We start from the raw sequence: 22915 nt of genomic DNA, 5'->3' as shown, positions 1-22915 counted from the left end.
ACAATGGTGCAGTCTCAGCTCACTGAAACCTCTACCTCCCAGGTTCAAGTGATTCTCCTGCCTCAGCCTCCCAAGTAGCTGGGATTATAGGTGCCCATTGCCATGCACAGCTAGTTTTTGTAAATTTTAGTAAAGACAAGGTTTCTCCATGTTGGCCAGGCTAGTCTCGAACTCCTGACCTCAGGTGATCTGCCCACCTAGGCCTCCCAAAGTGCTGAGATTACAGGCATGTGCCACCGTGCTGGACCTCTTTTTTCTTTTTAAGAGACAGGGTCTCGCTTTGTTGCCCAGGTTGCTATATTGCAGTGGTGCAATCACAGCTCACTGCAGCCTCGAACTCCTGGACTCAATTAATCCTCCCATCTCAGCCTCCTGAGTAGCTGGGAGTACTACAGGTGTGTGCCACCATGCCTGACTGATTTTTTTTTTTTTAATAGTAGACATGAGGTCTTGCTATGTTGCCCAGGCTGGTTGAACCCCTGGCCTCAAGCTGTCCTCTCACCTCAGCCTCCCAAGGTGCTGGGATTATAGGCATAAGCCATGGTGCCTGGCCACTGGGTCTTAAATTTACAGTATCTTGAACTGTAGTAAATACTGCTGAGTTCTCTAGTGTGGTATAGCACTTTACGCTCTTACCAGTGATATTTGAGAGTTCTCACTGCTCCAGATATTCATCAAATTGGTTTTACACTTTTGTTGCCCAGGCTGGAGTGCAGTCGTGATCTCCGCTCACCCCAACCTCTGCCTCCTGGGTTCAAGCGATTCTCCTGCTTCAGCCTCCTGAGTAGCTGGGACTACTGGCACCTGCCACCAAGCCCGGTAAATTTTGTATTTTTAGTAGAGTCGAGATTTCGCCATGTTGGCCAGGCTGGGCTTGAACTCCTGACCTCAAGTGATCCGCCCACCTTGGCCTCCCAAAGTGCTGGGATTATTGGTGGGAACACCTAGCTCAAAATCTTCACATTGCAACTTCTACCTAGCAACCTCTACTGAGCAGCCTCCACCTACCTCAAAACAATGGAACTCGCTGCCTTGTAGGAACTGTGTTCCAAGGAATGGGCCATGGGCCCGATGTTCTTCATAAACACAGTTAAACATCCAGGTTGGCTGTTCCCAGGCTCCATAGCTTGGAACACTGAACAAACATCACCAAGGGAGACAGGGTCTTTCCTAGGCCGTGCTTGAGTTATTGCTGTCTGGCAAGAGGTGCCTACCATGCAAAGGCACTGGATGAATTGAAACGGGTCCCTATTCCTGCTCTGTTTCCCACCCTCCTCAGCCCAGAGGGAGCTCCAGGGAAGGCCCCCTGATGATGCCAGGGTCTGAGCTACTCTGGGAAAACAGGAAGGGCCCACATAGGGCGTGCATGGAACCACCAAGGAGCCACAGGGGCCCCCAGGCCTGGGGTCAGGGAGGTTGATGGTGTGGGTTGGGGCAGCCCAGGACAGCTGGACTGGTCTTGGGGCAATTCCTGAGCACTCTCAGAAGTATCTGTCCCTGCCCAAGAAGGGGACAAAAGCCACCCTGAAGACCCCAGTTGCTGGGCTCTGAGCTAGAAGCCACTCTACTCCTGGACTCTTAGTGTCACTGACCTCAGAGCCCAGGCCAAGTCCAGCTCGTCCCCACCCTTAGAGGCCTCAGGATGACCTCTGACCTCCATGTTTTCCCATGGCCCTCACCTGCTAGACTGGCCTCTGGTTGGGGTCACATCCTGGCCCATCAGGAGCAGGAGGGTAGCTGAGACACAGGCCCCACTCCTCACCACCCTCCTACCTGGGCTCCCTCTCCCTCTCCCCAGCATGGCCAGCCCACTGCCCTCCAGTGTCCTTAGCTCTGGGCCCAGGGCCAGGTCCACATGTGTTCTGAGTCAGGCTAGGGATCACTCATTCCCTTGTCCCGCTCTCCTCCCTGAGACAGAAGATCTGTTTCTGAAGCCACTTTACCATCTCAAGCCCAATCACGGCAGACCCAGGCAGTGTAGTTGGGGAAGCCAGGCTCCTTCTTCTGCATGACAAAGGGTGGGGCTGCCCTCCCTCCTGGCAACACTTCAGACCATTGTAAACAGTCTCCCAATCCACATTCGCTTCCTTTTTCTGACCTCTGATAGGGTGACCAGATCTAGCAAATAAAATACAGGACTCTGGTGAAATTTGAATGTCAGGTAGACAATGAATAAGTCTTTAGTATAATTATGTCCCAAATTGTGTCTTGTATTTTATCTGGTAGCCCTGCCCCTGGCTGATCACGCAATTGTTTTATTTCCCCAGCAAAACTCTTCAACCAGCCCACAAACTGACATTCAGGATAGGAGTCCGCTGTCTCGGGGGATTGTTCCCCTGCCCCAGCATTGACCTGATCACTTGGATTGAGACCACCTGGCTCCCTTTAGTGCCTAGGTCAAAACTAGGCTGTAAATCATTTGAGTGTGCTGAGAACTTTGGGAATTGTAATTATATGATCATTGATCGTTAACTTTGTGAGCTTCGGGAAGCTGATATTTCTCTGAGCCTCAGATTTTTTTCAGCCCAAAAACTGGGGGAGGTTCCAGTGAGCTGAGACCACGCCATTACACTCCAGCCGGGGCAACAAGAATGAAACTCTGTCTCAAAAAAAAAAAAAAAAAAAAAAATTGAGTGAGAATGTAGCCTGGATATTTCTTTCAACTCTAAACTCTGATTTTGTGAACAGCAGGGATGAGGGAGAGGATGAGGCTCCTTATTGGACAAAACCCCATTCGTCCCGAGCTCCCTGGCCTAGAAGGTCCCCCCAGAACAATGGGAAGTCTGGTTTCACAACTGGGGACCACAGCTCAGGATCTCATGAGGCCCCAGGACCCTCTGAGCACGGAGCCCAAATGCTCATCCCTGCAGGCCGGATTGGCCCTTGGTCAGAGACCCCTGGGGTTGCCTGAGCAGTTCCAGTTCCTGTTGATTGGTTACAGCAAGGAACAGGACTTTAGGTCCACTTATCAGCAACTGGGGGAATGGAGCCTCTTGCAGAGAATGAGAGCCCACCTCTACTCTAGGAGATGAGCTTTTAAATTTAACTGGTCAGGCCGCAACCCACATTGGGGGTTCATGACCATTGTGCAGACAGCCATAGCCAGCTGTTCATAGCCCAGATAGACTTGCCTTATCTAGACAGCCCCCTCCTCCCAGCTAAGGGACCTGTCTGGCTGTGAGCTCCCAGGAGTGTGACCTCTCTCCCTTTTTCCCTCCCCCCTCCCTCTCCATCCCTCCTCCCTCTATCCCAGGCTATAAAGGTAGCTGCCCAGGCCTGGCTCTCAGCACACCCGGCTGCCTGAGACCCTCCTGCAGCCTCCTTAGGTGACAGTCCCACTCTGCCCACCACTCCTTCCAGGCAGTGCCATGCGTTCCCTGTGGCTCTGTTGGGTACTCTGGGTGCTGCCCCTGGCTGGCCCTGGGGCGGCCCTGACCGGGGAGCAGCTCCTGGGCAGCCTGCTGAGGCAGCTGCAGCTCAGCGAGGCACCCGTCCTGGACAGGGCTGACATGGAGGAGCTGGACATCCCTGCCCACGTGAGGGCCCAGTACGTGGCCCTGCTGCAGCGCAGCCACAGGGACCGCTCCCGAGGGAAGAGGTTCAGCCAGCGTTTCCAAGGTGAGGCCCTCCCTCCCTGCTGTCCCTGGTCCCATGGTGGGGAGTGGGCCAGCTCTGCCCACTCCGGTGGTGTCACAGGTCTCCTGGCCTTGCAGAGGTCTGTGGGAAGTGGGGTGGGGGCCATGTCTAAGGGGCAGTGAGGAGGCGCCAGGCCTTTAAGGTTGGCTAGGCCTCAGTGTGCAACCACACAGGCAGGACTCCCAGGCTGTTCTCAGACTGCCACTCTGGTCTGAGCTCCACTTTGAGCATATTGCTTTAAAATCACGTCACAACCATTCACTCCTGTGGAACTGGGGTATAACTATGTATTGCCCATCTTATAGCATTGTGAACATCAAAATTAGTCATTGTAAATAGAAATGTGTTTGGGTAACTGAAAAATACCGCACTTAAGTAGAAAACCTGGGTCATACCTGGCAGTCAGGGGTGTAGCTGCAGCCATTCGTGTCCCTGGGGCTGGGAGTCACCTCCTCAGTGCCCAGAGCTAGACCCACACCCATCCCGTGCCTCAGGCAAGCTGTGTGTCTGGGGACAGGAGGATGCTCATCCTGAACAGGCAGCAGGGGTGACTGCTCCAGCACCATGGCTGGCTGGTCAGGTGACCACGCTGCCAGCCTGGAGCCTCGGGTGTTAATGACACACTGGTACCTCTGAGGAGGGGGTTGCATGGGTCTCCGCCACTGACCTCAGGGCTCAGTAGCTCCACAGAAGTAGTTTATAGGCACCTGGCTCCTGTTCCTTCATTTGTGGACATTACACTGGGCATGAGCTCTGTCACCAGAAAGGGAAATGAGAGCGCATTCAGGCCTCTTCCTCTGCCCCTTCAGAAAAGCACAGCTCAGCTGGTGATCACAGACTTCCACTTGGGTTCTCCGCCTCCCACTTTCCATTTCCCCTCCCCTTCTAGTCCTGCCCCTAGGGAAGGCTGTGTTACTGTCCACTTGAAGCCCTAGCTCTTTGCGCAGGGTCTCCAAACTGCCCCTACCGACTGAGGATGGCAGCGGCTGGTAAACAAGCCCCAATTCCATGTGACCGCTGTAGGACACGGCTTCAATGCAATTTTTTTTTTATTGGGGTGTATGTGGGGAGCGCTCTGTCTTTCCCGGCCCACCAGTTTCTCAGCCCCGAAATTCTCCCTGTGGTTACTGGAGAAATCCTGGGCGCTGCGACCTCAGAGCTCCCCTGGAGTCCAGGGAGGCCCTGCTGACCCCGCTGACCCTGCTCTTGTCCGCAGAGGTGGCCGGCAGGTTCCTGGCGTCCGAGGCCAGCACGCACCTGCTGGTGTTCAGCATGGAGCAGCGGCTGCCGCCCAACCGCGAGCTGGTGCAGGCGGTGCTGCGGCTCTTCCAGGAGCCGGTCCCGAGGGCCGCGCTGCACAGGCACGGGCGGCTGTCCCCGCGCAGCCACCGGGCCCGGGTCACCGTCGAGTGGCTGAGCGTCCGCGACGACGGCTCCAACCGCACCTCCCTCATCGACTCCAGGTGGGGGTCGCGCGGAAGCGCACGGCAGGGCGAGGGGGCAGCTCGGCCCGGCTTGGGGGCGGGGACGCGCGGGACGGCGCGGGGTCCTCAGCGGGTTCCAGTCCCCGCCCTCACGCGGCGCTGGGTCTCCGTGTCGCGTGTGTCGTGTCCTCAGGCTGGTGTCCGTCCACGAGAGCGGCTGGAAGGCCTTCGACGTGACCGAGGCCGTGAACTTCTGGCAGCAGCTGAGCCGGCCCCGGCAGCCGCTGCTGCTGCAGGTGTCGGTGCAGAGGGAGCACCTGGGCCCGGGGACTTCCGAAGCCCACAGGCTGGTCCGCTTCGCCTCTCAGGGGACGCCAGCGGGGCGTGGGGAGCCCCAGCTGGAGCTGCACACCCTGGACCTCAGGGACTACGGGTAAGTGCTGAGGTTGTCAAACTGGCAAGCCTGAATAAAGAGACAGAAAGAGGCAATTCAATTTATTCTGAAATGGACAGCTTTTCAGAGTGCTGAGCGAATGAATGAGACAATGTATAAAATTCTTTCTCTGACTCTTAGGAGGTCCTCAGTAAATATTAGTTATTAATTTTCAAGTTATTTCGAGCTTTCCATCCTATATAGCAAACATTCAGCTTTTTGAACTTAAGAGATGGATCATAAATCTCCCTCCCAGATGCCTTCTGACCTTAGCCTTCACAGCTGACCTCTGACCCTGCCTGTTCTTGCCCCCACAGAGCTCAGGGTGACTGTGACCCTGAAGCACCAGTGACCGAGGGCACCCGCTGCTGCCGCCAGGAAATGTACATTGACCTGCAGGGGATGAAGTGGGCGGAGAACTGGGTGCTGGAGCCCCTGGGCTTCCTGGCTTATGAGTGTGTGGGCACCTGCCCACAGCCCCCGGAGGCCCTGGCCTTCAAGTGGCCGGTTCTGGGGCCGCGACAGTGCATCGCCTCAGAGACTGCCTCACTGCCCATGATTGTCAGCATCAAGGAGGGAGGCAGGACCAGGCCCCAGGTGGTCAGCCTGCCCAACATGAGGGTGCAGAAGTGCAGCTGTGCCTCGGATGGGGCGCTCGTGCCAAGGAGGTTTCAGCCGTAGGTGCCTGGAGGAACTTGACCTGTGTGTGTTTCTGAAGTGTTCTAGGGCACCAGGAGAGCTGGTGATGACTGAACAGCTGATGGTCAAATCTCTATGATCTCTAGTGAGCCCTGAATTTGCTTCCTCTGACAAGTTACCTCACCTAGTTTTTGCTTCACAGGAATGAGAATCCTTGGCCACTGGGGAGCCCTTGCTCAGTTTTCTCTGTTCATATAATTCACTGCACTATATTCTAAGCACTTACATGTGTGGAGATACTGTAACCTAATGGCAGAAACCCTAATGTGTCATTGTTTTCTTGTCCTGTCACTGGATCACGGCTAAACTCCTTCACCACCACTCTGGGTCTAAGACCTGGGGTTAAGTGTGGGTTGTGCATCCCCAGTCCAGATAATAAAGACTTTGCAAAACATGAATAAAACACATTTTATTCTGTAATTTTGTAATTTTCTAAATTTTGTAATTTTCTAAAACTTCCTTAGTTTTACAATCAGGTCAACCTGATTATAAAACTAAGGAAAGAGCCTGAGTCGGCCAAGAGTTGGTAAACATCTTGGTTACGTAATACGGGAAACTAGGATTAAAATGCTTTCAGGGCCAATGCAATGGCTCATGCCTGTAATCCCAGCACTCTGGGAGGCCAAGGTAGGCAGATCACTTGAGGCCAGGAGTTCAAGATCAGCCTGGCCAACATGACAAGACCCTGTTTCTACTAAAAATACAAAAATTAACTGGGTGTGGTGGTGCGCGCCTGTAATTCCAGCTACTTGGGAGGCTGAGGAATGAAAATTGCTTGAACCCAGGAGGCAGAGGTTGCAGTAAGCCAAGATCGCATCACTCCACTCCAGCCTGGGCAACAGAGCGAGATTCTGTCTCAAAAATAAAATAAAAAATAAAATGCATCCCGATTCTAGTATCTGTGGTGTCTGTCCTCTCAGAATTGATATAGAAATCTTTTTGCTCTTGATACTTTGACTTTCCTGGGCATAGCTACTGGGCTTTATTTCAATTCTACTTGCATCAAAATAAAATCTGTGATCAAAATCATCATCTACACTTAATAGAGAAGAAAATGAAGCTTTGAAGGATCTGGAATGTATAGCTAGCTCTAAGAGCTGTGCAGACTAGCAAAGAAGCTAAGATGTCCAAGAATGTGAGTCACTCCCTTGATTTTGAGCAGACAAAAGGAGCAAATGTCCATAATGTTGGATATAACATGTTAGAATGCCAAGATTATAGGGGCTTTTAAGCTGTAAACTTGACTCAGGGTCTCAGCCTGAGACATGGACATCTTGGCTTCCTTGCCAGTCTGCACAGACGGCTCTTATTAGCTGTAAATTCCAGATTATCTAAAGCTTCATTTTCTTCTCTTTTTAATAGAAACAATACTGACTTTCATACTTTTACTGGGGATTTAAGAAAATAGTCATTTTTGGCTGGGTGAGGTGGCTTATGCCTTTAATCCCAGCACTGTGGAAGGCTGAGGTCAGTAGGTCACCAGTGGTCAGGAGTTCAAGACTAGCCTGGCCAACATGATGAAACATCGTCTCTACTAAAATACAAAAAAAGAAAAAAAAGCTGGGCATGGCGGCACACTCCTATGATCCCAGCTACTTGGGAGGCTGAGGTGGGAGGATCATTTGAACCCAGGAGATGGAGGGTGTAGTGAGCCAAGATCATGCCACTGCACTCCAGCCTGGGCAACAGAGACTGTCTTAAAAAAGAAAAAAAATAAAATAGTGATTTTACAAGCACTTCACAGAACTGACATAACAAAGGCTGTGACTATCTCAACTCACATTCTGATCCATCAAGATCTTTTCTTGATTTTGAAGTAAACTTAACCTACTCAAGAACAAATTTAGAAATCCTTTTTCTCTCTGAAATCTTTGTCAGTGTCTCCAGCATTCTAATTACCGAGACTGGAACGCACTTGCCTGGACCCATGGCACAGATCAGACAGGTGGGGGCACCATTTATTGAGACAGGGAAGGGAGGAGGACAGGCAGGTCCGGGAGTGGGGAGTGGAAAGAAGATTGGACAGGGCCAGTCTGAGGAGCCAACGGGGAGTCCAGGGGCCACACCCAGGACCCTGCAGAAGGTCAGATGTGGGGTCCTTGGCAGGAGGTAAGAGAGCAGGGAAGGGAGATGGCCAGGTGCAGCTACACAGGGACAAGGGCAGAGATGATACTGGGGTGGGGGTCACAGAGGAAAAACTGGGAACTAACTAGTGGCTAGAGGTTTCAGGAGAGAAGGAGGAAGCCAGATGGGACAGAAAAGAACTGAGAGAGGCAGGAAGAGACCCTCCCCACCCCACCCCCGGACAGCCAGAGACTGGCGCTAGAATCAGGGACAGGGAGGTGAGGAGGATATTTTTACAACGTTACAGAAAAAGATGAAAGCTCAGAAAAGGAAGAGAGGTCAGAGAACCTGCAAATCTGTGCATGCGGGGTGAGAACTGCTCAGAGTCCAGAGAGGAAAGGAACCGGAGGAAGCTTTGGTCCAATCGCTGATTTCAAAGAGAGGGAAACCGGGACCTGCAGAGGGGGCGGTCTGCTCCTTGATGCCCAGGGCGCGCGGTCCTCCCGGAACCCCGCCTCGCTTCTTGCGCAGCGCACAGCAGCGCCTTGCGCGGCGGGCCGGCCCTGCCCTCGCGTGCTTGCTGTCCAGTTGCAGAGGCCACCGGTTCCCTGGAAGTACGTGGCCCCGGGCCGGGAAGGCAAGCCGCGCTCTCAGAGCTGGGCTAGAGTCGGTGCCCTTGGCGGCCCTGGCTCGGGCAGTAGCTGGCTTGGCCCCAGGGAGCGTTGGAAATGCTGCGACCCCCATTTTTGCCCGAACGGAGACCCTCTGGGCATTCACGGTCCGGCCTTCTACAGCGGCAGGGGAGCCGCGGCCTCTTGCAGGGCGCTCCGCGCGGTCCCCGACTGCCCCGAGCCAAGGAGCGGGCTAAGTCTGGCTGAGCTCCTCATGCTGCCACCCCGCCACCCCGACTTCCCCGGGACGGGCCTGAGAGCTCCTCGGGTAAATTCAAAGTACTACAGGGACCAACGTTTGCAGATGCTCTCCCTGCGCCGCGACCACCCTGTGCTTGGCCCGGGTCTCCCGGAGGCGTCCAGAGACTGGGCTAGTGTCGGGACAAGGAAGAGGGTGCGCCCCGGCGGATCCCTTCTCGGCTCCTGGACGTGAGCTGGCCGGGCCGGGGCTTGCAGACCTCCGGGAGCAGCTGTGGGGCTGAGCGGCGACCAGGGGGCCGAGGACCGCGGGGACCACCGCGGCACGCGCAGTCGGCGGCGTCCAGGCTCGCGCCGGCGCAGGGGAAGACTCCAAATTGGGCAAGCGGTGGACGCAGCTCTGCGCATGTGCAGGAGACGCCGGAGTTTCACTTCGTAACTTTTAAGTGGTCGGAACACGCCCAGCCCGGCCAGGTCCCGCCAGACACGCCGCCGCCGCAGGTACAAGGGACAGGGGGTGTGAGGAGGGGGAATGTCGTCCTCCGCCTTTCCCGGGACGCGCGGGGCCGGGTCCACTCCGGGGTGCACGCCAATGTCTGTTTCCGGAACGGCTCCTAGCCTCAGCAGACCCCAAACCCCCCGACCCCAAGGAGGGGGTGACCACGCGGGATTGGGTGGGAGGAGAGGGTCAGGGCAGGGGACCCCGCGCCCCCATTCCCGACCCGCGCTCTTTGGGACTTTCTGGCGGCTTTTCAGGCCTTCCCTCCCTGAGGCTCCAACTTTTCGCTTTAAGGGCTGGTGCCTCCTTCCCCACCCCTCTTTTTGGGATTTGTGAGCGGAGTCCGACCTCCCACCTAACTAGCAGCGCAGCCGTGAGCTCCTTGGACCCTGTGCGAGGCCAGGCTGGGAAAGGGCCAGGCGTCCAAGTCTCCTAACCCTGGGAAGGCGAGGCCCCCTTCGGGCTGTCCCTGGATGACCACTTCCTGCAGCCTTGGCGGAGTCCAGAGGAGGGAGGCTGGAGACTTGCGGACTCGGGGACTGGGGGACTGGGGGGAAGGGCGGGGGAGGGAAAAGTGGGGCGAGCTCTGCTAAGAAACTAAATCCGCAGAGGTTCCAGCACTTGATAAGACTCGGTACCTGAGGCCCTGGAGGGGCCTCAGTCATTCAGTCCCAGGCAGGTGGTGTCCTCAAGGGCAGGGTTGGACAGAGTGGTGGACCCGCTGACCCTCCCCTGACACCTGTCAGGTCATCCTCAAGTCTGCTGTGCCTTCAGGGGGATATGAAGGGAAGCCAAGGCTCCTTTTCCTTCACACGCCCCACTCCTTTGTTTAGTGTGGGGGCAAAAGTCTCTCCTGGCCGTTCACTGGGATCTAACAGAGAAGACGCCAGGTGGGTCCTGCCCTTGTGTTTCCCATTAGCTGGAGGGCTCACTTAAAATAAAGGCAGACAGCTCCTAGTTGCTTGCCAGGGCCTGGCTAAGTGCTTTACAGGTCTTGTTTTGGGTGTGTGCCTCCCAACAGCCCCATGAGAGAAAGTCACCACTTGCATTTCCTGGAGAAGGTAGCCAAGGCACAGAACGGTTAGGCGGCTTGTTTGAACTGCCTGCTGCTGAGACCTTAACGCCAGCCTGCTCGCAGAATCCCTGAGCCACACTGCCTCTCGTTTCAGCCAGGGGCTGTGTCATTCCCTTTGTGCTCGCGGATAGAGGTAAACAGTTGTCCAGGTTACAGGGTCTTTTCGGTGTGGCCGTAAGGAGAAGTTTGTTCTTTACTTTGCAATCTTATTGTGCATCTGAAAGACCAGAGTTAGCTCCTGAGGCGAAGCCTGGAGCTGCTTGTAGTTTTGATCTCATCACCACAGGATTGAAAGATTTGGTGATAAAATTACCCTGAATTTGTACAGGGCCTTCTTGCAAGAACCAACAATATCCACATACTTCCTGCAACATTCTGCTGGCATTTCTAGAGCTCGTCACATTGGCCTTCAGGCCAGTCCTTGCCTGGTGGAGGCTGGTAGTGGGTTAGCACTGGTGGTTGACTTTGGCAAATTCACACCAGCTGTTGGATTTAGCCCTGTCCCGCCTGCTTCCACAATCAGACGCTTGGATGCACCTGGGCTGAACTTTGGGTTGGAAGAGTGAGGTCACCTGCTGGCCACTCTGGCTCTTGGGCCTCAGCAGTAGTTCTTGGCTTTACTACCCTCAGCATATTGGCTAGGAATATGGGCTGGATGGAGAATTTTTGGAGGGCACAGATAAGTGCTGGGCATTCACACACATCTAGGATGACTGAATATTGCCAAGGGTTCTCACTCAGGTGTTGCCACTGCAACCACAGTGCCTGGTTACTGGTTTGGCCTCCTCCACATCCTGCCAGCTGGGTGTTCCCCCTCCCCCTGCCTTCTCAGCCTGGTAGCGCTGCCCCATGGTGGCTGTGTTCCCAGCTGCCCTTGGAGAGCGTGCCTGTTTGTGAAGATGCAGAGGAGCTGTCCCGCTGAGAGCCAGAGGGACGGAGCTGTTTCAGTGGTATCTGGACTTTAGGTGTCTAATGGGCAGGGACAGGCTGGGACTGAGCTTAAAGGTCTGAGAGAGACTGTGGATCCCCAGAGCTGTGCCCTAACCTGGGTGCTCATTGGAGAGGGCAGACAGGACTGGCCACCTGGCCTTACCTCCATCCCAGACTTATAGTATTTGCCAGCTATCTCCCTGAGTTGTTATTAAACTTTGTCAAACGACCCTGGGGAGCCGATTTGGCAAAAGGAAAGTTACTTAGAGGCATGACTGGGCCTGGAGGGGAAGAGAAGTGGCGGGTATTTTTCCCTCCGAGGAGGCCTCTCTCTGCAGCTCTGGCGAGGGTGTGCCACTCCCAGCACCTCCACAGCACCCTCCCCTTTCCAGGGACAATGCTCCCTCTGTGAGCATCTTATGGGGATATTTTTTCTTTCCACTTCACTTTTGAAGCCTTCCTTGTTCATGCTGCTGTGTTCCTTTTTCCTGATTCTAACTCTTGGGAAGACTTGGGGAGACTCCCTAGCAGCGCTAGCCCTCAGGGCCCACGTGAAGTCCTTTGCTTGGGGTCCTACCGTGAGCCCACAGCCTCCAGGGCTTCTGTGGGAGAGGGCTGCTCTGTTAGCCACCGAAGGTCCTTGACCATTGGTGAAGAGGAGAGAGGCTGGGGCTGCAGGTGGTGCAGGCCAAAGAAGGAGGAGTCCAGTTGCACAGAGGAACACTGACGATGGAGAAACAGTTCTGGGAGTTTGGGGAGAGATTAGGCAGGAGGGAGCCCACTGGGCAGAACCTAAAGCTCCGTATGGGCGGCATGTGTGCAGGGATGTGTGCTGGAGGGTTTCCATCCAGACCACTAACTGGAAAGGGGTGGCTCCCATGTGATGCTAGGTGTCTGTGATCCTTCAGGAAAGTGTACAGGCTGGTACCCCAGGACCCACTGCTCAGGAAGGCCTGGCAGGAAATGAGTGTTGGGACTGAGGCCTGGCCCTTGGCAGCTTGGAAGTTGGCTGGGGCTGCTTTTGCCTTTGCCAGAGACAGCTCCAACTGAGGACCCCTCCAACGGGCCCTTGGCAGTTCTTCCTTCCCCTGGCATCTGGTAAGTTTGGGGGCAGGTGTTGGCCTGGAAGTGTTGGGCTGGGGTGTTCCATTGGGTGGTGCCACTGGGTGGGGTGTAAAAGGAAGCCGAGAACATCTGTGTTCCAGAGGCCACTTTTGTGACTCTGTTCAGAGCCAGCAGCTCCGTGACTCTGGCGTCACAACCCCCACTGCCTCCAGCCGTTGCCAAGTCTCTTAGAAGGTCGAGAAAGTGACTTGGCATTCTGAGGGATGCTCCCATGCCCTTGGGCCTTCCACTTATTCACCCTTCTTGTACTTCCGGTCGTGTGTGTCTCTGTGTGCATGTGTAGGTGTCCGTGTGTGATTGTCCCCAGCACTGAAGGCCCAGGGCTTTCCCAGCGCACACCCCACCAGCACTACTAGGTATCCAAACATCTGTTTGGGTTCTCTGTATCTTTTCTTCTTGTCCTCAAGATCTTTGTCCCCGTAACAGCTAGAAGGACCAGACTTAGCAGAAATCTCCTGGGAATTCTAGTTTCACCAGATTTGGGCAGGTGGGAGCTTAAGCAAGGCCAGGCTGAACATGTCTTCTGGCCCTTCACCCACAGCATGAGAAGCTGGCCAGAAGTTGGACACTAACTCCCGGGCCTCTGGTGTCAGGGGACAGACACTGGAGATTTCCATTAGCTTCACCAGGGGTGCCAGGAGCCTCGGGAAGGAAGATCTGCAACCCAGCCTGGAGCAGTGTTTGCTTTGGAAATGCTGGGCCTTGCAGTTAGACCAGTGGTACCCAGGAGGTGTATGTGTGTGTGAAAGGGTGGAGCTGGGGGACCCAGAGGTCCCTGAGGAGGCCCTGAGACTCCCGACTCCCTCCCCCTTTCTACCCTAGATGACTCCCTTTGTTTTCTCCTCTGCGACAAAGTAAGAAGAGGAACTGGCATCTAAGAGTCAGCACACTGGGTTTGGGATTCAATTCTGTCCTGACCAGCTCCTTAACCTTGGGGCAGGTTATTAAACCTCTGAGCCTTAATTTCCAAGTATAGCAGATGGGCCCATTTCTGGGGTTCCAGCTCTGACATTCTGTGATTAGTGGGAGTGAGGTGTTGTCTGCGGCTCGTGTGGATGGACCATTGTGAATACTTGGATGTTCCCTTCTTCCCTGTTTGTTTATCCCTGTTTTTCTCTTCCTGCCTTTTTGTCCTTTCTCCCTCTCCCCTGCTTGTACTCCAGATCTGTCAGTGGCTTCTGCAAGAGTGATTTTCCCATCACGAGTCCCTGAGGCTAGAGGAACTTCAGGACCTCTTAAGCCAGCAGCTGCAGCAACTTCTGTTTCTCTCTTTCTCCATGTCACCCCCTCTGGGGATCTGCCTGCTGTGTCCTGGGTGAGCCATTCACCCTGACTATCTGATTCCCCGGGACTCTCCCACAATGGAGCCATTCTCTGTGGACACTGCCAGGCACGCAGAGGTCCAATGTCTGGCTCCCCCAGACTCCTTGCTGCTGGCTCCCTGTGCCCCACCAGTCCCTGGGGAAACGCCCACATTTGGCCCTGCCAGCACTGGTGGGAAACTGCAAGAGATTCAAGCCCTGAACATCTGCCTTGTTCTGTTGCCCTGTGCTCCAGGGAAGACAGGCACGATGACAGACTCTCCATTCCTGGAGCTGTGGCAGTCCAAGGCGGTGACCATCCGTGAGCGACTGGGCCTCAGGAACCAGCTCAACGACTCCTACTGCTACAACTCGGCCAAAAACAGCACCGTGCTCCAGGGGGTCACCTTTGGTGGCATCCCCACTGTCCTGCTCATAGACGTCAGCTGCTTCCTGGTGAGAGCCCTCATGAATCATGTCCCCCAGCCTCAGTTATTTGTATAAATCTCCCACGCAGGGCCTTCTGGGAAACTTAGATAAGAAGTTAGACATAGCTAGGTTTAAATCCCACCTCTGCTGCTTACCAGCTCTGTGACTTGGGCATGTTACATAGCTTGTGTACACCTCCCCTTTTTGCTCTGGAAAATGGAGATCATAATTCCTAACTCAGAGAATTTTGGAGATTAGATAAGGCCATGTATGTAAAATACTCACATAGCCATGCCTGTAATTATTACCATGATTGCAGAGCTCTCAGCCTGTCCTGTCTTTAAGGACCTTGGGAAGGGTCATCTCATGGGGTTGAGTTGAGAGATGTGAATGGAGAATATGGATTAGAATTAGAGCAGCTGCGATTCCCAAGTGTTACCTCTTGTTCCCCTCTGGCATCCCTGGGGTTTTTAAAGAATCAGAAGCCCAGGTGCGGTGATTCACACCTGTAATGCCAGCACTTTGGGAGGCTGAGGCAGATGGATCAGGAGGTCAGGAGTTTCAGACCAGCCTGGCCAACATGGTGAAACCCTGTCTCTACTAAAAATACAAAAATTAGCCTGGCGTGGTGGCACGCACCTGTAGTCCCAGCTACTCCGGAGGCTGAGGCAGGAGAATCGCTTGAACCCAGGAGGCGGAGGCTGCAGTTAGCCAAGATTGTGCCACTGCACTCCAACCTGGGTAACAGAACAAGACTGTCTCAAAAAATAAAAGAATCAGAAGCTGATTCTCAGAGCATACCCTCAGCAGGTAGTCTTTCTTTAAGGTAGATCTCCTTGTTCACAAAGATGCCTCCAATTTGAAATATGTCATTGTTCTTCCTTATGCAGACTGAACGCTGACGGGCTGAGATTTATTGGGGTTAAAGTGCCCCTCTTTTCATAAATGCTGTGGGCTGGCCAGTGCCTGTCGATGCTGTCTCCTAACATGTAGCAGAGACCATCTGAGTGAAGGGGGAGGTGGCTCTGATGGAGTAGACACCCTTGGACTGCTTGGAGCTGGAGACTAGGCTTGGGTGGGGAATGTGGGGAGGGTGGCTTGGGATAGCAGGGAGGAGTGGGCAGGGGTGTGGGGTTGGATTTCAGAGTCGATGGGATTAGAGGAGGGTGGCCCTGGGTGTTCCGGATGGGGAGAGTTTGGCCAAGGTGAGTACAGAAGGGGGCCTGGGCAGGGGCCCGAGGTGGGTTGGGTGGGCATTGTTGCAACAGGGTTGGTTGAGAAGAGAGTCACTCTCTACTGGAGTGTGTTGGTGAAGGGGGATTTTTTTTTTTTTTTTTTTTTTTTTTGGAAACAGTGTTTCACTCTGTCCACCGGGCTGAAGTACAGTGGCACAATCACTGTTCACTGCAACCTCCTCGTCCTGGGCTCAGCAATCCTCCCTGTCCTGGGCTCAGCAATCCTCCCACCTCAGCCCCTTGCACAGCTTGGACTATAAGCACGTGCCACCATGTCTGGCTAAATTTGCATTTTTGATAGAGATGGGGTTTCACCATGTTGCCCAGGCTGGTCTCAAACCCCTGAGCTCAAGCAATTCACCAGCCTTGGCCTCCCAAAGTGCTGGGATTACAGCAGTGAGCCACTGTGCCTGGCCAGGGGTGGATTTTTTGCAGGAAGTTTTGGAGGTGGGCGGGGGGATACATAAGAGCCAGAGCGCCTTGGAGATCATGGGTGTGTGGGAAACATCTGCACCACACAGGCCAGGGTGGCAGCTGCTATGGACAGGAAGGGCGGGCAGCAGCCGCCGTGGACAGGGAGGGCAGGCACCTGCCGAGCAGGTTTCATGGTTTTCCTACAACATGACTCACCTGCCTTTGAAAATAAGTCACCAACTTCCTGATTCCCCTGGAGAAAATCCCATGAGATCTCAGTGCCCCTGGGGTTCAGGTCTTTTGGATTTCCTTTAGGAAAACAAAGCCCACCTTCAAAACCCCTGTTTCTGACCAGAGCAGGTAGGGGTGTGCTTACCAAGATGTATTTCTCTACCTCCCCGAACCTCAAAGTGAGGGACCCTGTCTAGGGAGGGAAGAGAGGCAGAAACATGACAGGGACCCTGCCAAGGTGGACTGTGGGGAGTGAGGACAGCCTAGAGTATATAGATGTCTAGAGCTAACCGGCTTAGTCCAGCCCTGGGGTTGCCATTGGACACAAGCCTGCTGAGGTGTCCCAGCTTACTGAGGCTGAGCCAGCCAGAACACCGGTCTTCGTGGGGCCTTGCTGCCTGTGTGCTCTGCGCCGGAGGTCTGCAGGGCCTACAGAGCCTGCCATCATGGGAACCAAACTCAGGAAAAGTCTGACCATTTCTAGTTCAGCCTGCGGAGGCTCTGCTACCTTGGTTCTGTAATTAAAAATGAAATTTTCTGGCCAGGCGTGGTGGCTCATGCCTGTAATCCTAACACTTTGGGAGGCTGAGGCGGGTGGATCACCTGAGGTCAGGAGTTCGAGACCAGCCTGGCCAACGTGGTGAAAGCCCGTCTCTACTAAAAATCCTAAAATTACCTGGGCATGGTGGTGGGCATCTATAGTTCCAGCTACTCAGGAGGCTGAGGCAGGAGAATTGCTTGAACCCGGTAGGTGGAGGTTTCAGTGACTGAGATAGTGCCTCTGCACTCTAGCCTGGGCAAAAAAGTGAGACTCCATCTCAAAAAAAAAAAAAAAGAAATTTTTGTAAAGTGAAAAAGGACCCTGGTTCCTGGGGCTGCTGTGAGGCTAGACCTTACCTTCCTGCTTAGGGGCCACTGCAGGCAGATCAAGGCCTGAGACTGGGGCCATGTGGTGTCACTGCTGCCTTGAGAGCAAGGGACAGGGATGACGTGCATGACTTGCTCCAGGCAAGCTTGGCATCAGTGCTGGCAGCCTTGGCAGTGTGGGCACAGGTAGTGGGAGCTGGTGAAGGGGATGAGCAAAGCATCCAGGCTACTGAGCTGTGTGGCCTTGGGCAGCTCATTGCCCTTTCTGGGCCTGAATGTTTTCCTTCTAGCCCTGTTGAGTGCGAGTGGGTGGGCTTTGCCCCTGAGACCTCTGTCTCTTCTAATAAGAAGCCATCCAACATGCTTTTACTTGGTTTCTTTTCTATTTTTAGTTCTTAATCTTGGTGTTTTCCATCATAAGAAGAAGATTCTGGGACTATGGCCGCATTGCCCTGGTGTCAGAAGCAGGCAGGTAAAGACTTCATCTAGGCTATGAGCGTGCATGTTTGTATGTGTGAGTGTGTATATGTGCTTGTGTGCCTATGAGCATGTGTGTGTATGTATATGTATATTGTGTTTTTGTGTGTGTGTGTGTGTGTGTGTGTGTGTGTGTGTGTGTATCTCCCTGGAATGGGCTGTGGGCTTATGAAGCCCTTTGTGTGGGCAGGACCCACACATGACATTGCTATTAGATTGTGTTCATTGAGTGTATCTGCCCAGTCTGTACCAATAGTTGTTCTTTGCTCTTCACCACAGACCCACGAGGTTGGCCTTTCTACCCTCATTGTGCTCACAAAACAAAACAAAAACAAAACCTTAGGCCCAGATGCTCAGCTCCTTCAGGGCTTCTGTTGGGCCAAGACCATGAACCTTGTTGGCTTCAAACTGGTTGCTTTAGATACTGAGGGCTTTCATGATCTTCTGAAGAGGATGCCCATTTTCTTTTTAAGTGATCACCTTTGAAATTAATTAGCATGGGGTCAGGACTGGGTGAGGATCAAGAAGGGCAGCAGAGCCCTCAGGGAGCTGCCCCACCCTCCTGCCAGGTCAGCGCTGGCTTTGGATGAGTCTGTTACAAAGCACAGGCTCCCTCGGCCAGGCCTCAGGTCCTTCCAGTTCTGCCTGGGGCTCTAGGATTCTCTCTTCATGTCACCTGAAGCATGACAGTGAATTCTGGATCTGTACAACCAGATGTTCCAGCACCAGCTGGCTTTTTGTACCCAGGATCTTGTGTCAGATGTGGCAATAGGAAGTGAGTGATGAAAACTCAGGGACTGGCCCCAGCTGCTACCCAGAGCCTTCCTTGGGCCCCTCAAGCAGACCTTCCACTCTTGGGCCCCTCCTGACATGTGGCCTGTGCGGCAGGGTCCTCTGAACTGGGAAGAGGAAGTATACCTGTAAATGCACTGTTCTTCCCCATGATCTCTGCCCTGGCATTTGCTAAAGCCTGAGGTGATGACCTTGGACTGTTGGGGAGAAACTTTTGGGACATCTGATGCCTTTACGGCACATTCAGCTGGAAGTGGGGGCCACGTACTCTGGTAGAAAAGACCACCTGGGGATTAGAGGCCCTGCTGCATCCCTGGCTGTGCGACCTTGGTCAAGTCCCCAAACTTATTAGGGTTGGTCTCCTCCTGTCCCCTCTTCCCCATGAGGTCACTGTGAAGGTCAAAAGAGACAGCATCTCTGCAAAGGTTTTTATCATGTTTTTTGTCATTAGAAGGGGGACAGTAGAACCAGGAATAGGAGACTAAAGAAAAGCAGTCCCAGCCAGGCATGGTGGCTCATGCCTGTAATCCAGCACTTTGGGAGGCCGAGGCGGGTGGATCACCAGGTCAGGAGTTCAAGACCAGCCTGGCCAACATGGTGAAACCCCATCTCTACTAAAAATGCAAAAATTAGCCAGGTGTGGTGGTGGGCACCTGTAATCTCAGCTACTCGGGAGGCTGAGGCAGAGAATTTCTTGAACCCGGGAGGCGGAGGTTGCAGTGAGCCAAGATCGTGCCATTGCACTCCAGCCTGGGAGACAGAGTGAGACTCTGTCTCAAAAAAAAAAAAAAAAAAAAAGAAAGAAAAAGAAAAGCAGTCACATATAGTGCATGGGGTGTTTTTATGGGAGTACTCACAAGAAAGGATCTGATTAAAATGCCGCAATATAAAGTGTCATCATGTGTCAACTCTAAAATATATGTTTTGGCATTTTCTCATCTCTGAAGCTGGGAGGCATCTTGTTATTGATGGCGATTGTAGTTTACTTGGCAGCATTTTTTCTTTAGTGGTTCATAAAATAATTATGCAAATTAAAACCAGTGGTATCTTAGATTTGATAAAATGCACTATTTATTCCAAGTTTTACTTGATAATATTGGGAAATAGATTGAAAACAGGCAACACTTTGAAGTCACTTTAGCTGGACCAGTCATAGTGGTGTGGTTTCTGGGTGTGGGACACCCAGGTGGTCTGTTGACCCCTTGCTGTTCATCCCATATAACATAGAGTTTTATACCACACCTGGGAATGGTCATTGTCCTTGTCTCTATCTTTGACTGAGTGAGTTATCTTTCATTCCAGCCATTGAGGACTGATAGCTTTAGTTCTGAGCTCTAAGAGGCCGCAAAATACTGGACATGATCTTTTTGACTTTTTTTTTTTTTTTTTAAGAATTATCTGTCATTTTTCTCTTTTTGTGTCTCTAGTGAGTCCAGATTTCAGAGATTGTCATCGACTTCCTCCTCAGGGCAACAAGACTTTGAAAATGAGCTGGTTGGTATCTAAGGAACCCTTGTGGTCATGACCAGGGTGGAAACTGGCAGTCATGGTTTTGGGGAGGGAGCAGGGTGGATCTTGAGTGACAAATGCTGGAGAAAGTGCTTCTCTGCATCAATGAAGGCACCTGCACTTGGGAAATACCCCAAGAGAGATGGTAGCTGGATGACCCTGGATCCTGAGACTAGATGAACTTGCAGGCTGGAATGGTTACAGAATCCCTTTTGCTTCTCCAGCACTTATCTTTCTTACACGCATGGCTTTGTGTGACAGTTAATTATGAACTTGCCAGCTGGATTATGAGCCAGATGTGGGCAGGAGACCTGCCTTCTCCAGCCCTGTTCCCCAGTGCCTAATGCCTAGCGGGTGCTTAGTCATTGTTGAATGAGTTATTGAACAAATATTTGTCTTTCCTAGCCGGACAATAGCCCAGCTTTAAGGGTGTTAAGTTTGAGAGATGTGAAGGACGGTGAAACTTACAGACACCCTTTCCCCTGACTCCCACTCCAGCGGACCGTACATCTGTTAGACTTGCTTCCTCTCTTGTCCCACCTCCTGCTCAGTGATTGTAAACAATCAAACAGCAGCCCACATCACTTGCCACAGAGCTGCCCTGAGCTTTCGTGATTTGATCACGAAATTGTCAAGAGATTTTAGCAAGAATTCTAGGCATGTGGTGTATATTGTGAAGTACTGGGCGCATGCTTGCTGAATATGGGACAAAATCACTGATTTTGTACAACAGGAGGTTAAATCATTAATGTCAAAGACAATGGTTACATCTGCCTCCCAAAGGCACAGATGTTGGAAGCTAATCCCTGTTCTCTCTGTTTCCAGGGATGCTGTCCCTGGCTGACTGCGATCTTCCGTCTGCAGTGAGTACATCGTCGGGCAGCTGCTGGGGGGGGCCTTTGGGCTGTCTTTTTTTGGTATTTGGCCAATCCAGGGAAAAGAGCCAAGATGCTTGATCCTAAGATGGGGTCTCTTAGATACTTTTCAGTTCAGGTCCAAAGCAGTATGTGAGGGCTGAGAATCAAGGTGGGCAGGCAGCCCGTGGGGTCGGGGCAGCAGGGAGGAGGCCTGTAGGATTGGAGCCTCCATGCTGGAGGGTACACAGTCCCTGCTGGAGCCTGGGGCTTCCAAAATTGAGGTGGATCCCAAGAATTCTTGAAGATAGAGATGAACTTCATTTATTTCAACATATTCAGTGGAAATCATGTTCATCTCTCATAGTACTACACAAGATAATTAAAGCTATTTTTTTGCTTTAATTATTCTACTTAATATTTAACACCGATTACATGTCAATTTATCTCTTCTAGGCAGGTTTGCATGTCTTTGAATTAGTGAAAAGTGAAGAAATATAATACAGTCAATTCATTTGGTTACAAGTATTTTTTTTTCAATGAGGCCCATGGAGAGAAATCTAAAAGATGATCAAAGGTGGCCAGGCACAGTGGCTCATACCTGTAATCCCATCCCTTTGGGAGGCCAAGGTGGGCGGATCAGGAGTTCGAGACCAGCCTGACCAACATGGAGAAGCCCCATCTCGACTAAAAATACAAAATTAGCCAGGCATGGTGGCTCATGCCTGTAATCCCAGCTACTTGGGAGGCGGAGGCAGGAGAATCACTTGAACCTGGGAGGTGGAGGTTGCTGTGAGCCAAGATTGTGTCATTGCTCTCTAGCCTGGGCAACAAGAGTGAAACTCCATCTCAAAAAAAAAAAAAAAGATTAAAGGCGATTAAGAGCCTGTTAGTTACCTCTGATATGGTGAAGGGAGCCAGGAGGTGGGGGCTGATGTGAGTCTTGGCTCTTACCTTGTGCCATATTCCATCAAATCTAAGAAGTCATCATTGTAAGATGCATGTTATTTTATACAGCAGTAAGAATATGTTTCCAGCTAAGCTACCATCAGCCATAACAATAGGGTACATCTCATTTCAGAGGAGTTGAAATATGAAAAGGACATCTTAAAATTGATGAAATATGGTGGTTATAGGATATTAAGTCCCTCTTTCTGGGCCTCAGTTTCCCCAACTGTAAAAGGCGGCTGAGGCTAACACGAATTCAGCCTAATTCATAGGAGCTAATACATGTGAGAGCATGTTATAAATGGTCGGTTTGGTAGGAGTTGTTCCCAAGGGAACTGGCAGGAGACAGAGCCCTGTGGGAGACAGTCAACTCTGTTGTGGAGCAAAAGGAAGCAGGAGGAGAATTAGTTTATTGAGAAGCAAGAACAATGTAGTTAATTGCAAAGCATTGCCCTCTAGATAAATAGTAATCAGGACTCATATGAATAGGCATATTTCTGAGCATCTGCTGATACTACGGATAGCACTAGGTGTTTGATGCTTATTATCTCTTTTGAGCCCCTGCTAGGCCAATGAGGTAGGCAGTGGGCAGTTTCCTTGCTCGAGGTCAGAGGCAGGTAAGCCATGTGACCTGCTATCAGGTGGAGACAGCTGCACTGGATTCCACTGTGGTCTGACTGCAAAGCCCACACTGACATCTTTCAGATCTGCTTTTTTATGATGCAGCCCTTGCCTCCCTGAGCTCTTCCCAATGTACTGCTTTCCCAGCCTAGAAGCAGCACCTTCAGGGAGTGGGAACGATCGGAGTGCCCTGCCCCTTCTCCCTTCGTAGCACAGAAGTCTGGCTTGTGTGAACCTGGAATTTTCTGAGTCTCCAGTGGCCCCAGAGCCTCCAAGTGTAGCACTCCAAGGGTGGGAAAGGGTGGAGCAGGTCACCTCCCCTTCTCTGGGGACAGAGGGAGGAGGCCGGGCAGTAGGATGGACTGAGACTCTTGGCTCCACCTGTTGTTGCCAGCTCACCTGATGGGGAGACAGGAGACAGGTGGGGGCCCGGGGCCTGGGCACATTCCCAACTTTATTCTTTTTTTTTTTTTTTTTTTTTTT

The 22915-nt window shown here is 52.5% G+C and overlaps 2 protein-coding genes across 13 annotated transcripts in view; both read left to right on the top strand.

Annotated features, from left to right (window-relative positions):
• Positions 1 to 3009: 3009 nt before the first annotated feature.
• Positions 3010 to 6612, top strand: LOC116559028 (left-right determination factor 2-like). The gene is made up of 4 exons (XM_032289431.1): positions 3010 to 3618; positions 4853 to 5099; positions 5254 to 5493; positions 5811 to 6612. Exons 1-4 carry the CDS (start codon positions 3369 to 3371, stop codon positions 6172 to 6174), a joined length of 1101 nt encoding a protein of 366 aa, XP_032145322.1. The 5' UTR covers positions 3010 to 3368; the 3' UTR covers positions 6175 to 6612.
• Positions 6613 to 8815: 2203 nt separating this feature from the next.
• Positions 8816 to 22915, top strand: part of TMEM63A (transmembrane protein 63A) — a 35043-nt gene continuing 20943 nt past the window's right edge. For 3 of the 12 annotated variants that reach the window (XR_004272275.1, XM_032289418.1, XM_032289427.1), the window contains exons 1-4: positions 14085 to 14511; positions 17624 to 17703; positions 19928 to 19994; positions 20835 to 20872. Coding sequence is in view for 11 of the 12 variants with exons in the window: in XM_032289418.1 (XP_032145309.1) it covers positions 14116 to 14511; positions 17624 to 17703; positions 19928 to 19994; positions 20835 to 20872 (581 nt within the window). In the remaining variant the exon portion in view is untranslated. The other 9 variants (XM_032289422.1, XM_032289426.1, XM_032289417.1 and 6 more) reach the window with 7 other exon arrangements.

This window comes from Sapajus apella, unplaced genomic scaffold, assembly GCF_009761245.1.
Source record: "Sapajus apella isolate SASKATOON/1434 unplaced genomic scaffold, GSC_monkey_1.0 scaffold22, whole genome shotgun sequence".
Lineage (NCBI taxonomy): Eukaryota > Metazoa > Chordata > Mammalia > Primates > Cebidae > Sapajus > Sapajus apella.
Note: the sequence above shows the minus strand (reverse complement) of the source record. Positions and strands in the feature narration are given on the sequence as shown.

What these genes read in the sequence shown, in the direction of transcription:
- LOC116559028 (XM_032289431.1), top strand. Translation starts at nt 3,369, where the DNA reads ATGCGTTCCCTGTGGCTCTGTTGGGTACTCTGGGTGCTGCCCCTGGCT. An exon ending in GTTCAGCCAGCGTTTCCAAG is followed by an intron (nt 3,619 to 4,852) that starts GTGAGGCCCTCC and finishes TCTTGTCCGCAG; the next exon opens with AGGTGGCCGGCAGGTTCCTG. An exon ending in ACCTCCCTCATCGACTCCAG is followed by an intron (nt 5,100 to 5,253) that starts GTGGGGGTCGCG and finishes TCGTGTCCTCAG; the next exon opens with GCTGGTGTCCGTCCACGAGA.